Here is a 16,820-nt window from a genome sequence, read left to right on the forward strand (position 1 = left end):
TCGGAAGGTATCATGAATTATGCCGCTTGGATAATGGCAGATGCCGTGATGCATAGAAACTCTATTCCGCAGGGCCGCCAACTGCCGTTGCGGGGCCGTATATGAAACCCCGCATCCGTAGACTCCGGATCCGGTCTCTCTCTTTTAAGAATCAACGACACCCGAAGTACTATAGTCTATTACAGTCAACATAGGCTCTTCAAACTCATATATCAAACATCTCAGTCATGTCTTCTCCTCTTCGTATCGGCTACGTGCCAGAGCACTTCTCAACTCCCCTCTATTTCGCTCAGAAGCATTTTGGTCTTGATGCGGAGCTGATTCCCTTTCCTTCGGGCACCGGCCACATGGTCACTGCTATTCGAGGTGGTGAGATTGATGTAGCTGTTGGTTTGACTGAGGGCTGGATTGCCGGTCTAGGTAAGGAGGGTATTGAGGGTGATGGTGGATATCGTCTCGTTGGCACATATGTCGAGACACCTCTTTGTTAGTATTCTTCCCCATCACAATGATATAGTCACTGACTTATACAGGCTGGGCTATCTCTACTGGTGCAAAGCGCCCTGAGATCACTTCTGTTGACTCCCTCAAGGGTGGCAAGATCGGTGTTTCACGCATTGGCTCAGGAAGTTACGTGATGGGCTTTGTCCTAGCCGACCAGCAAGGCTGGTTGACCCCCGGTGCTGCAGAGAAGCCCTTCTCCGACACAGTTGTTCTCAATAACTTTGAGAATCTTCGAAATGCCGTCAACAGCGGCGAGGCTGACTTCTTCATGTGGGAGCATTTCACCTCCAAGAAGTTCTACGACTCTGGTGAGATTCGTCGCGTTGGCGAGATCTACACACCCTGGAGTAGCTGGAAGATCGTTGCTTCTACAAAGCTCACTCAGCAAGGTCTGGATTCACGCGTCAGGGATCTTTTCGGAAAGCTGGATCAGGGTATCAAGCACTTCAATGACAATCAGGAGGAAGCTGTGGCGTACATCTCAAGCAGCCTCGGATATACAGAACCTGATGCTCGAGAGTGGCTCAAGACTGTCCGATTCCCTACCAAGACTGAGGGTGTCCGGGCTGAGGTTATTCAGAACACGGTATCCATCTTGAGAAAGGCGGGAGTTTTGGCTGAAGGCAAGGGTATGGAGCCTCAGGCCATGGTGTTCTCGTCATAAGCTGGCCTTAATGACCAATCAATTAGCAAAAGCTACAAACTACCAACTCTAAATTCATGACTACCTACTAAGGTATTCGTCAATTCGATCTTTTCCTTCCCGCCTTACCATTTCGCCCCCGGCAATTCATCACCCAGTTCACCGGTCAGTATCTCCTTAACGCTCCGGGTCGGAACATATCTGTCGGAGGTGATCGTAAAGATGGGTTAACTGGTTGCAGTGCCCTCCAACAAGTGTCCTTTCTTCCATATCTCTGATTGCGTGAAGTAGATCGATGACGCGCTCTTGGTAAGTCTCAGCACACAGCGGCCATAACCGCGCTGAGATGAGTTCCCGGTGAAATTCGTCCGACGAAAGCGATCGGCAATATGAACATGCTGCAACTCTATAGTCTTGGTATGTGTTGAAGATACTTTCGTTGGGAAGAATGCCTCCATTAAAATAGAGGACTTGGTGGGAAAGAAGACGTAGCCCCTTGATAATTTTGTCGACATAAAACTCACGCTTTGACAGCAATGCATTGTCTGTTGCACAATTAGCTCAACAGTCAACATACAAAAGGATGAATATCACTTACCAATAAGTCTGAGGTTCTGTATCCTGGCCCAATCCCTATCCTTGATGCAATCTCTTGCTTCTTCGGGTAACTCCCTCTTATCTGCTCTGCAGAAAAGGCATAAGTTGTCGCGGATCAACTGCATAACGTCCTGAAGTCTTAGCTTTTCGGCGACGAGAGCCAGAAGGAGCCAGTCTTTCACCCGGTACAGGTACTTATCCTTTCTTGCCATGCCAAAGATACACCTTGAGATGGCTTCCTTGTCGAAAAATGGAGAGAATGGTGCTCCTTGAGTTCCGATCGCTGTTGGAAGGGTACAATTGCTGTAAATGGCTTTCGGATGTCCCAACCAGGCATGAACTTCGAGAATGTAGAATAGAAGGCGAGGGCTGAAATCTTCATAGTTCATCACCTCTTTGCCGTGGATCATGTCCAAGACTATTCGGAGAGCATCCTTAGCAGTCTCATTCCCAAAGTCAATGCCACTGGTGTCGGCCATCCTTTTGCGTCCGCCCAGGAGTTTGAAATGGCGCCAGGGAGGACATATTCTGTTCATGCGATTTTCGTCAACTAGAAAGCTCAGGATCTCGTCTCCTTTCGGCACACAGAGAACCGAGGTTCTCTTGACTCTGTTCAATGGAGAGACGCGATGAGGTATGTTGCGCGTAATCTTAGGCCGGCATCGGGTCGAGGTAGACTTTTCTTTCTCCTTCGGGGTTTCTTTATACTTTGCCATTGTATCAGAGTCCTTGGGCTTTCTTGATTTCCTGCGAGGCATGAATGCTTTGGGAGCAGGCGGTAACTATTCTTTTAACTCGTGCCACGCTTTAGCCACAAATCAACAAAGTTCAAGAGTGAGTCAAAGAAATAGGCAGAAGGGATGCAGTAAACCGAACTACGGGCATAGGTATAGCAGAAAATAAGGCTTTGATTGGATAACTTTAAAAGTAAATCGTCGGCGCTGCTTGACAGTGTTGAAGATGATTGGGAGGTTAGTGAATCAATCTGGGCCTCCCGAGAAGATCAACCGGGAGCTTGGATGTATTTGGGCAAGCACAACGGATACATGCAGATGCATAGCAAACATCGAGTCTGAAGACTGAGAGGAAGTTGTTTGGTTGGTTCTTCCGGATTGAAGAAGGGAGAAATTATATACATCCGTCAGGTTAAGGTAGGTACGTCGAGTTATCCTTGGTATTTGCTGTATCACCGCCCTGTCAACACCCTCAGATAAGTAGGATGATACTCGAATAAAAACAGACCAAGACTTTGAGTTTGAGACCACAGAATGATCTGTTTTAAATCTACTCCTATCGTTGGTCTGCGAACTTGGCCAATATGTCTATCTACCTGTTGCTAGTGTTGCTGGTTCCTTTCGAATTACCCTATATATTCCTTCGCAAATACACCGCATTCACTACATATTTTACTGCCTTTACTAGCAGAGAGCTTGGTCCTTCTGGTCTATTTAAGAAATGGGTAGGTCATCGAACCTTTCGCATCCATACTTATCGATGTTCAATTCTGTCTATAAATGCTACCCTATTTGCGTTCACCAGGTCAGGAAACACTCTATTAGAGACCAGGAACTCGGTGTATCAGATTAATGTCGCTATCCAAGCCATTATATATATTCCATTTTATTTTTATTTTTAAAAAGGTCTGACTTGGTTGGTCAACTTTATGTGATGTTCGTATAAGTGATATCGGAATAGGGTTTCACTGGTGGGAATGAACCACCCCCGATACCGGCTCAAATAGAACCCTTATCTTTAAACTTGCGAATGATTACCCCAAAGTGTCACCAAGATCCCCGCTTAGATTAATTGCGTGCTCAGGACCCTGGAATTCAATAACCGTCCGACATCCGCAATCATATTAATATTATCTCCCTCCCACATTTCAGCACAACCATCGAAATACTCTCAAAGCCGCAGTGGTCGCTTGCGCTGGCATCACCAACATCTTCGCTTATCGCGACTCGGCCGAGACGCGCATAGTTGCGCGCATCCGAGGAAACTGATTTCGCATTGGAGATAAGAGATGGCACCGGCTATGTCGACCTTATCAGATGAGGGATCGCTTTCGCAAGAGCGACAGCATGTACAAGATGAGAACGAGGTGGCAGAACCTTCGAGCCCGCTACTCGAATCGAGATCAAGATCACCAGCCGGGTTGAGGGCGAAACTGGGCTTGGGCGGTGTTGCGAGAAGAACCCTCGGCTTTGCGCTGTTATTGCTGACGGTGTTCCTATGGACATTATACAATTTCATCGCCAGCGTAGGAGCATCAGAACAGCAGCCTCCATGTTCAAGCTAACACATGTTTTTAGTACATGTTCTCTGACCAAACCTACAACAAGCCTTTCTTTATCGTTTACCTCAATACCTCGATATTCGCGATCTCCTTAATACCCAAGTTCTTCAAATACCTTCGGCAGCATGGAATCAGTGGAATGCGACATGACGCGACGCAATTATGGTCCGATTACAAACATGGCAGAATAAATACGAAGTCACTCTATCAATCCGAGGACGAACAGGCAACCGAACGCTTGATATCGCAAGGATACGGAAGCACCGAAACCGCAACCGCCGAAGAAAAGCTGACGTTCAAGGAGACTGCCGTTCTGAGCTTCGAGTTCTGCATGCTGTGGTTCTCGGCGAACTATTTTGCGTCAGCTTGTCTCGAATATACAAGCGTCGCAAGCGTTACGATCCTGACATCCACGAGTAGTGTCTGGACTCTTATCTTCTGCTCCATATTCGGAATCGAGCGGTTCTCGACAGCCAAGATCTTGGGTGTAGGAGCTTCCCTAGCAGGAGTGATTCTGATCTCGACTGTGGATTTGACCGGCAAAAGCGATGAGGATAGAGGGTCGTTTCCGCACAAGTCACCTACACAAATCGCGGTTGGGGATTCAATGGCGCTTCTAAGTGCCGTGATTTATGGTCTTTATGTGACTGTGATGAAGCGCAAGGTCCCGAATGAGGACAAGGTTGATATGCAGATGTTCTTCGGACTTGTTGGTGTTTTCAACGTGGTTCTGCTTTGGCCCATCTTCTTCATATTGCATTGGACAGGCTTGGAACCAGTGAGTCTTGTTCGAGTCGTGATGTGACTGTGAGCTAACCGTGACCAGTTTGAATTACCACCCAGCAGCACACTTTGGGGCATCATTATTGTAGGTTTCTGTGGTTTCGCCGAGTTATCAGAAAACTAACACGCATTCAGTTCAACGCTGTGTCTTCCTTCATCAGTGACATATCATGGGCCCTCGCTCTGCTCATGACGACACCCCTTGTGGTGACGGTTGGCTTATCTCTCACGATACCCTTGTCTTTGATTGGCGAGATCTTGCAATATCAGCAATATTCGAGTTTTACCTATTGGGTTGGTGCTGCAGTTGTTTTTGTTTCATTTATTGTGGTCAGCCGAGAGAGCAACGATGCGGAGGAACCCAAAAAGGATGACGACTTGGAGAGATCGGTGGGAGTTTAAGTGTACGGGTCATGAAGATAACGACATACATGAGCTTACGGAATTTTGAGGCGTTTGTAGCTTTCAACAGCAAGTTACGGGACAGGAGGGACAAGTGATGCACAGGATGCAGGGCGTTTCAACCGCAAGATACGGCTAGACGAGCGGTTCAGTCATGGAGATATGGAGTTAAGGGCTTGATTTAGAATGTTAGATTTCCCGATCTAGAAAATTGCAGGAAATAAGTCTTGATCGTGCAGGGTCTTGAGGGTCCCGTGGTTCTGGACCCTGAACTTCTTAGTTATATTCTCGATCTTGGGCCATGTACGATGATCTGTGAAGATCGAATCGAAAGTTCGGGCGGGACCATGCGCCTCGACCGGGGTTCGGATCGGGGAAGGGTTTGAGGCAGCCGGGTCTTAAGATGAGATGACCCTCGGGGGGCAAGAAAACAACAGACCTTGATAAGGGGTGTCAAAATAAACTCTGTAAAAGTCATCCTAAGCTTAGGGCTATATCACCTAAATATTCTTGTCACTTAGAATCAAGGTCCTGAGTTTTCTTTCCTCCCCTAGATGACCAATTATACTGCATTTTGTGAAGGATGTCACTTAGATATGCAAGCTGCGGGAAATCGTATCATATCTAGCGGTGGCTGATGTTTTCGTCAAGGTTATCTTTGCTTTTACAACAATTGACAGCTCAGCAGTACTCGTAATAGTATACGTTGACAATGGATATTTGCTTCTTTGAAGCTGAGAGACTGAAATATAATCAAAATTCATGTCGACTAGATATTCTCGTGTCCTCTCTGCTCAAACGATAGAATGCTTGTCCTGGCCCGGAGCAGCTCCGTTCAACATTATTCCCTGTCCGACCCAGAGCTCCGGAGCGTTTTGGCGTTGGATCCCTGTTTCCAGCGGGTCCACTGCCGATGGCACGCCAAAATTCCGATCATGACTTCACGTCTCCAAGTGGGGGAGCTTCTTTTTTCAGCAGCACTCCGTGTCATGGGCCCTTGTCATGAGGGGGATCTACAGTGCCCTTGTTCCTGATGTGGCGTTGGTGGGAATCAGAGAATTGCGGCGTTTTGCATTATGCGTGAATCGATATTGATTCGTAGTGTGGCTTGATAAGCAGCTGATTGTGGATGATAGCTTAAGCTCTCTCTACCTTTAGGCCTTGGAGACAGCTTTTAGGAGTCATAAGGAACGGTGAATGGGGCACCTAATTACTCGACTCGAATTTTAGAGGCTCTGAATCATTCCCCTCCATTATCATAATTAAATCTTCCATGAGGAAGGCATGTCATCATACCTACTCCTGCTCCTGCTCCGCTTGTAATATCGTTCATGTCGCCTCCTTCATCTCCATTTGCAGGGTCCTCCTCCATCTTGACCCAGGCCAGACCGAAATCGACTCTTCCTCCTCCTTCAAAACCCTACATTCACTTTGCCTAACCTGAACTGACCGATTTCCGGTTCGACCTTAGTCCTCATCATCTTGTCTTCCTCACTCTTTACGTGGAATATTTTCTGTCCCTACGTCAACCTTTTTTGACAACCAAGTGCTTACACACCAATAACCTAAACCTCAACCTGCAAATAAAAACCAATCCTCACGTCTACTTGAAGTCCAGGCCTGAGGGTGGCCGAGCAGCCCAGTCAACTCCAACGGAGATGGCTTCTCTCCAAGCCGACGTCTCACAACATCCTCAGCCTCAACCTGCGTCCGACTCTCAACCCCAACCCCAACCCCAGGCCGAACCTCAACACCGCCAACATGACCTCTCCTTAGCCGAGTCTGTCGCCATCGCCACAAGATCGGCGCACGCAAAGCTTAACAAACTTATTATCGCCCGGCTACCGCTTGCGTTGCCTCCTCTTGCTACTGATTCATCTGCTTATATCACTGGCCTGCTCCACGTTACACCCATCTATCTGGCTTTTGAGACGCTATGGCGCGACATACTCGAGTCGGGATTGCCTGTAGATTTGCCCGGGGAGGACGACGAGACCTGCGAGCTGGAAACTCCGCCAAACTCAGCAGAAACTGCATTCCCAGCTTCCGATCTTCACGAGCTGTCAAGTTGCAGCAGGATGCAATCGGTACTCCAACAAATGTATTTTCCGGGATTAATGCGTTCGGATCGTCTCAAGGCCGACATTGCCAATTTGGCGGGGTGGTCCAACGATACTGTTGAAGAGCAGTTACGGCTTGTCGAAGAAAATGGTCGATTGGGGGAATTCATACAGCACATCAAAAGAACTGTCCAACATAGGCCTCATGTGCTGATGGCTTATTCCTACATCTTGTTCATGGCACTCTTTGCTGGTGGCCGTTTTATCAGAGCTACACTCGAATCAGCTGGAGACGACTTTTGGGACCGGCTACCTTCTCCAGTTCAGCCAAACCGTCTCCCCTGTGAAGAGATATCAAGACCAACTAAGCGTGCAAGTGGCTTGTCCGACGAAGAGGTCCCGATAGACGACTTTCACTGCCATGCGACTCACACGATGCCTCTCCGATTTTTCCACTTCCAGACTCCCGAGGACGGGGAAGATTTGAAACGGGAATTTAAGCGACGACTCGCTAGCATGGAGGGGCAACTCACATCACGCGAGAAGCAGGATATTATTCAAGAGTCGATTTGCATTTTCGACAACATGACACTTTTGGTTCAGCAGCTCGACATGGTCTGTGAGGACCCAGCGCGCAAAGAAAGTGGCGGCAGTATGACCTCGTCACTACTCGACTTGGTCGACCAACTGCACCCGTTTCGCTCTCGTCTCAGGGACAGTGTTTCTATCGCAAGAGACAGAATTCAGCGATCTACAAAGCTTGCACCAACAAGCGGCACTAAATTAGTCTGGAAGATCTGGAACTACAGTGCAACCGCATCGACAGTGGAGCCGGAGAGTGGGATTAAGCTCCCGATCGGCCATCCTGGTCTCTCCAAGGATGATGCTGCAGCCATTGAACTCTGTCCAGCCTTTTCCAAGTCTATGAGATTCGACAAGACCTTGCCGCGACCAATGCGCCCGCCAGCCAGAACAAACACGGCCAAGCACGAGTTGAAAGACTGTCTTCAAGTTGCGTCCAAGAAGCTTGATAGTATGAGCCTCTTCAACTGGTTGATAGTATTGACCGTTGGTGTTATCCTGCTGGGAGCATTGTGCTCGGCTAGGCGTGGCCGCGAAGTAATGATTATTGAAGCATGAGAGGAGAAGTTGTTTCAGACAGCGATTGCATTTTGTTTGGCGTTTTAAGGAGTTGAAGGATTCAGGATAACCCTCATTGGGGGAAACACGTCTATACCTGGAGTCGGTTGCATTTTTATACCTAGAGCACACGCACACGATTGTACTCGATACCCCCGTTCATGGCCTTTTAGCGTTCTATAAAGAAACGATTACGAAACTAGATTCAGAGACAGTCAGTTTGCGTCACAAATACCTAAACGATATATTCTTGAACAAAATTATTCTGTAATTCCAACTCGTGCATGTTACCTTTTTAAATGTCATTCCTCGTGAATGCTATCTGTAAATGCCCTTCATGAACCCGCTTGTGTGCTCGAGTCTCTGTGGAGAGCTCTGCTAACTAACATACATGTTTGAAACGCCCATGTTGGCTGAAGGGTATCGTATAATATCAAAGAAACGCCATGCGTTACTGCAACATGCTATCAACTCGTTACTCATCATCTTCGTCATCCCATTCACTACCCACATCAGCCCAGCCCGCCATGTATCGCTCACCACCAAAATCTCCGATTTGTCTCAGGTACCGAGCCCGACCTTCATCCTCCTGCCACTGACGTACGATGGAATCGTCAGACGCGCTGACTAATTTGCCATCGTAACTCCAACTGACGTTTGAGACTTCACGTTGATGCCCATGGACAAGAGCTGTGCCATTGCGGAAAATGGGGATTGTGGAGGAGGTGGGTTCAGCGCCTGTGGCAGATGAGAATGAGCGAGAGGGTGTAGGTGCAGATCCAGGTGGATCAAGGAGGTGAGCGCGCTGGGCACAAACAGATCGAAGATATCGCTCGTCAGTGGGGAAGAGTACGACAGAAGACTCAGAGCTACCCACTGCAAGGAGGTCAGATGAATGGGAGAAGCCCTTGGGTCGTATTCTGCACTTGACAAAAAATGTTCGTGCTGCGAAAGAGTCATGCTTGAAACCATAAAGAGGTCCTAGGCCTTGGGCTTCGATGGGTCTCCTCTTAGTGGCGAGGTCTTTGAGCTCAGGAGCGTGGCCAAGCATGAGATGAGACGTAGAGTAAGCGTAGATGGTGTTGTCTTTGCACACTGCGTACATACGGTCGGCATCACTGCTGAGAGACAGAGAAGTGATACCATATGAACGCCAGGCGTGGTTGGAGGGGACGGTGGTAGCCGAGAGAGGTGTGCTCTTTTCCTGGTGGCGACGGTTGATGTACCGAAGATCCCAGAGCTTGACAAGAGCTTCGGCCTCAGAAGCGGAGAGCAAAAGATGTTCACGACCAGCGGGAAGCCATTGAATTGCAGTAACAGAAGCAGGAGAGGTCTTACCATGGGCAGTACGCTCATGGGTGTTGTCAAGAGTGTTCACGGTCGAGGCTTGGAATGGTCTGATGGTCTCATCTCGAACAGTGACGGTTCGACGACCTGCCTCGCTGCTACTGATTGTTGAGAAACTTCTCACATGAGAGTGAGGGCACCTCAGATCCCACAGACGAATTCGACCAGCCTTGTCTGATGTTGTCAATACGTTGCCAATAGATTGACCCTTCTGCCAAGCAATCTGTCGAGTCGAGTTATAATGGCCATCTGCGAGCCTGGCAGCAATAGACTTGGTTGTAACATCCATAATCAGAGCTGCATCACCAGCTGTAGTCGCAAGACGCATATCATCTTGGGAAAAGTCCATATCCCAGATGGCATTGTCATGAACCGAGTGAACGCCCAAGTCCTTTTCCTCGTTGGGATCATCGTTTGGAGAAGTGTCGAAGAACCTAACACAACCTTCTTCATCACCGACAGCCGTCACGGGGGCATTGTGAGTGCTTGTAAGGCAGAAGGGTATGGTACGGCTGCCACTAGGAGTTAGACATTCATAAGAATCGATGCAACGGCTGTAAAACCTTGCAGTCTCAATTCGAGGGTCGCATGCTGGTGTGTGAAGATATGGTTGGCCAGTTGAATATCCAAGTCCATGCTCTCGGTCGAGTAATTGTGATGCAACGCCTCTATCGCCGAATTTTCGGATTGGTCTAGGTGCGTAGTTGGCTAGCTCCTAGTGATGATGTCAGTGACGCCATGGACTCTGGAGATAACAACGTACATCGACAGGTTGAGGTTCCTCGGTGATACTGGGTGTATTAATGAGAAAGGGTGACTTTTTAGGTGTTCGAGCAACTCCACGGCTGGTCTTGAAGAAACTGCTCTGATGTGGTGTAAGTTGAGATCGCGTGAGCAATTTCGGACCAAGCCAAACTTACCAGGGTAGCTTTTCTATAGCTATCAAGACTCTCCAGACTAATTTGGCTCTCTGACATTTGAATTTCATTATCATTGCCTGGAAGTGTGCTGCTTGAAGTAGTTGTGGTGCTGAACCGAAGAGGTGGCATGTCATCCAAGTTCAATGTTGGCCTCTTGAAGACAGCCTCATCACCCGAAGCCTCGGCCTGAAGCTTTCTCTTGCGTGATTCATCCTGGAATCTATCACTTGGAGAAGAAGGTAAAATAGGATCACTATGAAAAAGCGATTGAGGTGAGATGGGCTGCTGATTAGTATCAGACTCGTCCAAGCTCCCAAGAGCAGTTCTAAACTTTGGCAACGGCTGAGTCTGAAACTGTCTTGGTTGCCAGAAGCGATTAAAGCGCCGAGGTGTTATGGAGGGTGTTCCTTTTGGTCGTGACGATGACGCAGGCGTTGGAAGAGTATCCGGGCCATCGGAGGACATGACAGACGACGATGCCCTGTTGAAGCCGCGAGAGGCTGGGCTGGGCTGGGCTGGGCTGGGCTGGGCTGAAGGAGTCGAGTCTGACGATATATGCTGGTGAAGAGGTCACAGTTCACGAAGTTGATGAGACGAATTCTTGCAGAGACACAGATCAGAACATGTCGAAAATTGAATATGGTGGAAAGAAGAGGCTCTAATTGCAGAATTAGTTTGGTTGCCAGAGGAGCCAAAAGGCCGGGCTGGGATGGGGTTGAAGCGAGACGAGAGTGGACCATGCCAATGTCATAGGCCAAAGACGCGGTCGCGAAACCGCGGAGCGTGTAAATGGGCGATGTTCTCGCGTAAAATGGCTGCTCCTAGTAGCGCCACAGTTGGAGAAGACGTCAGTGCAACTAGCCGACGTCAAATGTGGCTCAGAGCTGTACTATTTAGCTGCAAGGGTCAACGATGCGCGGATGTGGCGACTCCCGCTTTTGGCGGTGGCTGCAGGCCTGTATTTTCTTTTTTTCCCCCTGAATATGAGATTGATTGAATGATCATTTTAACCCAAGACAAGTGATGAATCACGGCTTCGCAGGGGGTCGTTGACGTGATGAGAAGCAATTGAGTCATAACCAGAGTTCAAGCGAAAACAGGCAGTAAAAGAATTGAGTTGTTGAGTCACACTTTGAACGGGACTTGAAGGCAGTTCAACTGACGAGAGCCGTGATATGCTCCACTATCAGCGGGCCATTCCCCGGAATTTCGAATTCATATGCAAGGATAGAAGCAGCCTCGTGAATGGTGCTATCAGTGATTGATTACTGCAGGTACTTAATGCTATAAAAACATGTATTTTAGGGAAATGCATATATGTGGCACCTATAACTGCATATGACAACTCATCAGCACCAATTGCTTTCATGCAGTATCGTAGCCATCTCACGTTGGTTCTGTCAGTCAAATCCTCAAATCCTTTAATCCTTTAAAGTGCCCCTACTTTCACTCACCCCCATTGGCCGCTTCCCCCCCCTCCCTCTCAGCCTTGTCTTACCTTTAACCTGTGTCTCCCGCCAAAGCCGATGGCCCGTTCACCGATAGCCACTCCTGGCATCCACTGGAAGAAGCAACGCAACCCTTGAGAATTCCAGGGCCAATGGTGTCATCCCTCACCATAATCACTCTCTCACAATCACTGTCCTCCCGTCTCCGTAATACGCAATCCCCTATTTCTCCAGACATTTTTGTTCCTACACCTCTCTCTTATTATTCTTTCTCGCACCTGTCCTCCCTCTTGACCTATTTGTTATTTTTCTCCGGACCAGATTGATTTCTTTGCGCGCACAAGGTCAAACCATGTGCCGTTTTCTGGTGAGTCCCCTATAATCAAGATCCCTTATCTATACCTCCGAAGCCGGCTTCTTGGTCACACGCAGAACACAACACTGACACCGTAACTCTTTTAGGTCTATAAAGGGAGTGACGAGATTCTCCTATCAAAGCTGATTCTCGATCCTACTCATTCTATTCTCAAACAATCATTTGATTCTCGGTTGCGTCTCGTGGGTCAACCTCAATCAATTTCTTTGACCGACAATCAAAGGAACGTCATGTCATAACTGACACATATAACCATCTATAGGATACGAGACGAGGTCAGAACAACGCAGATGGCTTCGGCATAGGCTTCTACACCGACCCTAAGCTGGGCTCAGCGCCTTGCCTTTTCACATCGACCATTCCCGCCTGGAATTGCACCAATCTGCAGCGAATCGCTTCAAAGACCGCCTCCCGCCTAATCTTTGGCCATGTTCGTGCCACGACCGAAGGTTCCCTAAGCGAAGACAACTGCCACCCTTTCACACACGGTAGTCTGATGTGGATGCACAATGGCGGTCTGGGTGGATGGAAATACATCAAGCGTCGCCTGGGCGAGCGTCTCGCTGATAAGTGGTATCTGGGTGTCAAAGGCGGAACGGATAGCGAGTGGGCATTTGCCCTCTTTCTCGATACTCTTGAGCGACTAGGCCACGACCCAAGCGCTTGCCCCGAAACTGGCTTTGGTCCGACTATTCTTCGAGAGGCTATGAAGCGCACGATCGCGCAGATCAACGAGATGACCGATGCGATTCCCGAAAGCATTCTGCAGAACGAGGACGTCGATACCAGAAGTTTGCTCAACTTTGCTGTCACCGATGGTCATAGCGTGATCTGCACTCGATACATCAGCAGTTCCAAGGATGAGGCGGCCAGCCTGTACTATTCTTCCGGAACTCAATGGACAACACGAACACAATCTGCAAGTGACAAGCAATACCAGATGGAGCGCAAGGATCGGGGCGCTGACATTGTACTTGTTGCAAGCGAGCCCCTGACGTTTGAGAGAGGTATGCAAAATGATCTGGGTATTGAAGGGGAGGGACTGACTTGAAGCAGAGAATTGGGTCAATGTACCAACAAATTCCATCTTGACAATCCACAGACAGACCGTCATGGTCCATCCAATAATCGACAAGTACTACGAACGTGATCCTCACCACGTTCGCTCCAGTGCATTTGTGCAGGCCAAGGGACTTACATCAAACGAGAAGAACCGAAGTGACGTCGCTAGTCCTGCAGGAGTTGATCGGCAGCAACAGGAGCTTGAGGGTTACCGCAAGATGATGACAAGCACTCTCAACTTTGGCCCACCTAGGAGCCTCAGTCCCGATATGTGCCGCCAAACCAGAAAGGTAGCAGCTGTGTGCGAGTCGATACCTGTGCCTCAACCAAAAGCACAGCCTCCACGTGCACAGACAACCCCTCCAAACGAACAAGGCAACAAACCAGCCCCAGCGCAGGGAAACATCAAAGTTAAGAGACGATCTGTCCAGCTGCTGGATGGCAATCACGGCCAAAGTTCAAACGATTACGACCAGATCTCGGATACAGAAGAGCCAGCCAGGGTAGACGTGCATAATCCTAGAAAGCTTTCGCGGTATTTTCCTGAACTGACTCTCGCATCACATGCGGGGTCTTAGAAGTATGGGGAGGGGAAGGCTGGGAAACAGGGCGAGGTAGTCTGGGGAAATGGCGTGACAGAAGGGGTCGAGCGGGTGCGTGATTTGGTTTGAGTGAGTTTATTTCATGACCGTGTGTGCTTGGGCATTGTACCGAATATCTCGGCGCTTGTGGCATGGTGTTGAGGTGTGAACTTCGGTGGGTGGGTGTATTCTACCTTGTTGGTATATTCGCATTTCGGAATGTTTTTTTTTTTTTTTGGTTTTCATGAAATACCCTAATACCCTCGTATCAAAATCACCATATCGAGTCATAAGAACAAAATGGGAATCAAAGTTTACTGCACGACGACGCCTCTATGCTTAAAGAACTCGGTTAACATGGTGATAGACGCGTTTAACTTCTAGGCAACAATGGCTTTTGCCGTCTCTTCGTCAAGCCAGAGTGCTCATTCGCTATCACTCGCCCCTTTCACGGTCAAATGCGTGTGAGAGTTCAACAGTTTCCACACAATATCTTGCGAACAGCACACGCACTGGCAAATGGGGAAGTATATGTGGTGGTGATGACTTCAGAGGCAGCGGGTTGCTCTGTGGTTACTTCCAAACGAGCCTGCCCTCAACGATGACAACCGATTCAACTGTAACCAAGGCACCTACCTTACCCTACCTCAACTGCCAAAGGACGTTTGGCGTCAAGTCGCGAAAGGCGGTACTTTCAACGCTTCTGTAACAACCTAAACTCTACAGTGCCTCTCCAAATCTACTTAAACAACGTGAAGCTCTCGTCACCATATCTTTTTCTCTCCCCCCTGACTATACGACGCATACCTATAACTGAACAGCGAGTGACACTGAACAGCGATATGACTTGCGGTGTCGCCATCATTCGGTACGAGCAATGCATGCACAGGCTCCTCTTCAAGGTCGGATGCAGTCAAGGTTGCAAAGAGCTCTGCCCCCCATCGTGTCAAAGAGTCCTCGTCGTCACTAGCTACCTCTGGCTCTGTGAGGACTGCCACAGACGTGAATACACCACAGAACTCGTCCAGCGATGCCACAAATGGACAAATCTTCAACTCGGAGTCCCCCTGGACTATCCCCCTGAGCAACAGAACATGTTGAGCATCGTATTGAAGAACCGCGAGTGCCTCGACAACGTGTTCCGCGACAGTGCCCGCGCCATGAAGCTCGAGGAGATCCAGTGGGTGGCAGAGTGGACGTATGAGTATGGCCTTATGCTGTACGATGTAACGGTTGCGAGGAAATGGGTTCGAAGCAAGGCCATGAGGAGGATAGACCAGTTGAGGAGCTTGCGTCTTTGGGATCTTGTCGTGATCAAAGATGGACTACGATGTTCTAAGGAGCTCTTCGAGGACCAGCCAGAGGAAACCTACTGGACGATCAGTGGTGAGTAAAGCCTTTAGGGGTAATACAGAGGAGAGAATCTGACTTGGCCCAGAGCAATTCGCCGAGCAACATTATGACCGAGCAAGCGAGAGACAGCTCCCTAAGCCAAGTCGACCACAGCCCCCCTTGTTTTTTGAGATTGAGAATACACATACACCTGAGACAAAGGAAAGCGCCGAGTCCCCTGACATGATGGACTGGATCCAAGATGGCGAGGATGATGATGATGAGGAGGAGCCTGTAACTGAGCAACCTCCGACATCAAAGCCACTCCCTGACGAACAACTCCATGACACTGTTACGACAAATGACTACCCACGTCTCGCTGAGTCGGTAGTTGCACCCTAGGTACCAAGCAGGCGGGCCTCGAGGAGGAGACCCGAAGCTCTGGTCGGCAGACGCGGTTATCAACTTTGATTAAGATGCCGTAACACAAACTCCCCCAGCGTTGCAATACACCCACGCTTGCTCGCCCGCATCATTCTGTAAGTGCATAGTTTCAAGTAAGAGGTATAGGAAATCGAAACTACCTATCCTCAGATTGATAACGTACATGTGATTGCGGGCGTAACGTTGAATCTAACCCCATGACAACTCCACGTTAACTAGGCAGTTGGTCATACCCATCTCCCATCTATCTTGCACTTCCACCCCTTCCCCTTCCCCTTCCCCTTCCCCTTCCCCTTCCCTGATAGTTCATTTCTCATTTCTAGATGTATTCTTTTAATGTCTTACACCCCATCCCACCCTATCCCGTCCTACCTAATCAGCACAAAGGAGCCCATCCTAAATTGTGTTTGACCTACCTCGTCGGGAATAGCATCAATCTCAGAATGACAAACCTCATCAGCCTCAGGTTTAGTCTGCCCTGTATGCACACCACCAACCACCCCATCCCCCCCAGCCTCGGCCATGTCTGTTTTCACTCCTGAAACCAGCATTCGCTATGCCTTTTTTTTTTTTGTGTCGTGCCCCTTGATCGTTCGCCGTTCTCACCGAAGCCTTCCCCCCCGATCCTTGTGCACCCAGCAAGGCTCAGCAGGATTGTTACATGTCGTGGCGTTTTGCCCATCCCTACTAGCTCCAGGAGACAAGGCCGAATGGATGTGGAGAGAAGGGAGGATCCTTTTAGCTTTTTGGATTTTGCTTGTGATGTTACGTTGAGGAGGAAGATCGCTGACTAGGATATTTTTCTGCGTTTGTTTGACCGTCTCAGTTCTCGATCATAATAAAAACCTCCTTATGACTATGTACATACGTATATCTGGATGTGGG

General features: G+C 48.8%; 6 protein-coding genes across 6 annotated transcripts; 4 read left to right on the plus strand and 2 right to left on the minus strand.

Moving 5' to 3' along the window:
* Window positions 1–227: 227 nt before the first annotated feature.
* Window positions 228–1,168, plus strand: FSUBG_6366 (uncharacterized protein; the record flags this gene model as incomplete). Its single annotated transcript, XM_036684556.1, has 2 exons — window positions 228–486; window positions 534–1,168. The coding sequence occupies 2 exons, from the start codon at window positions 228–230 to the stop codon at window positions 1,166–1,168; spliced, it is 894 nt and encodes a 297-aa protein (XP_036538081.1).
* Window positions 1,169–1,324: 156 nt separating this feature from the next.
* FSUBG_6367 (uncharacterized protein) lies at window positions 1,325–2,460 on the minus strand (the record flags this gene model as incomplete). The annotated part of the gene is made up of 2 exons (XM_036684557.1): window positions 1,325–1,692; window positions 1,746–2,460. The coding sequence occupies 2 exons, from the start codon at window positions 2,458–2,460 to the stop codon at window positions 1,325–1,327; spliced, it is 1,083 nt and encodes a 360-aa protein (XP_036538082.1).
* Window positions 2,461–3,767: 1,307 nt separating this feature from the next.
* On the plus strand, window positions 3,768–5,225 carry FSUBG_6368 (uncharacterized protein; the record flags this gene model as incomplete). The annotated part of the gene is made up of 4 exons (XM_036684558.1): window positions 3,768–4,004; window positions 4,057–4,818; window positions 4,867–4,908; window positions 4,959–5,225. 4 exons carry the CDS (start codon window positions 3,768–3,770, stop codon window positions 5,223–5,225), a joined length of 1,308 nt encoding a protein of 435 aa, XP_036538083.1.
* A 1,658-nt stretch (window positions 5,226–6,883) lies between these two features.
* Window positions 6,884–8,425, plus strand: FSUBG_6369 (uncharacterized protein; the record flags this gene model as incomplete). Its single annotated transcript, XM_036684559.1, has 1 exon — window positions 6,884–8,425. The coding sequence occupies one exon, from the start codon at window positions 6,884–6,886 to the stop codon at window positions 8,423–8,425; it is 1,542 nt and encodes a 513-aa protein (XP_036538084.1).
* Window positions 8,426–8,900: 475 nt separating this feature from the next.
* On the minus strand, window positions 8,901–11,157 carry FSUBG_6370 (lethal(2) denticleless; the record flags this gene model as incomplete). Its single annotated transcript, XM_036684561.1, has 4 exons — window positions 8,901–10,284; window positions 10,336–10,487; window positions 10,536–10,637; window positions 10,693–11,157. 4 exons carry the CDS (start codon window positions 11,155–11,157, stop codon window positions 8,901–8,903), a joined length of 2,103 nt encoding a protein of 700 aa, XP_036538085.1.
* Window positions 11,158–12,492: 1,335 nt separating this feature from the next.
* On the plus strand, window positions 12,493–15,893 carry FSUBG_6371 (glutamine amidotransferase; the record flags this gene model as incomplete). Its single annotated transcript, XM_036684562.1, has 6 exons — window positions 12,493–12,507; window positions 12,779–13,523; window positions 13,573–14,113; window positions 14,664–14,847; window positions 14,981–15,545; window positions 15,598–15,893. 6 exons carry the CDS (start codon window positions 12,493–12,495, stop codon window positions 15,891–15,893), a joined length of 2,346 nt encoding a protein of 781 aa, XP_036538086.1.
* Window positions 15,894–16,820: the final 927 nt, after the last annotated feature.

Source organism: Fusarium subglutinans (assembly GCF_013396075.1).
Source record: "Fusarium subglutinans strain NRRL 66333 chromosome Unknown NRRL66333_c0000066, whole genome shotgun sequence".
NCBI classification, from domain to species: domain Eukaryota; kingdom Fungi; phylum Ascomycota; class Sordariomycetes; order Hypocreales; family Nectriaceae; genus Fusarium; species Fusarium subglutinans.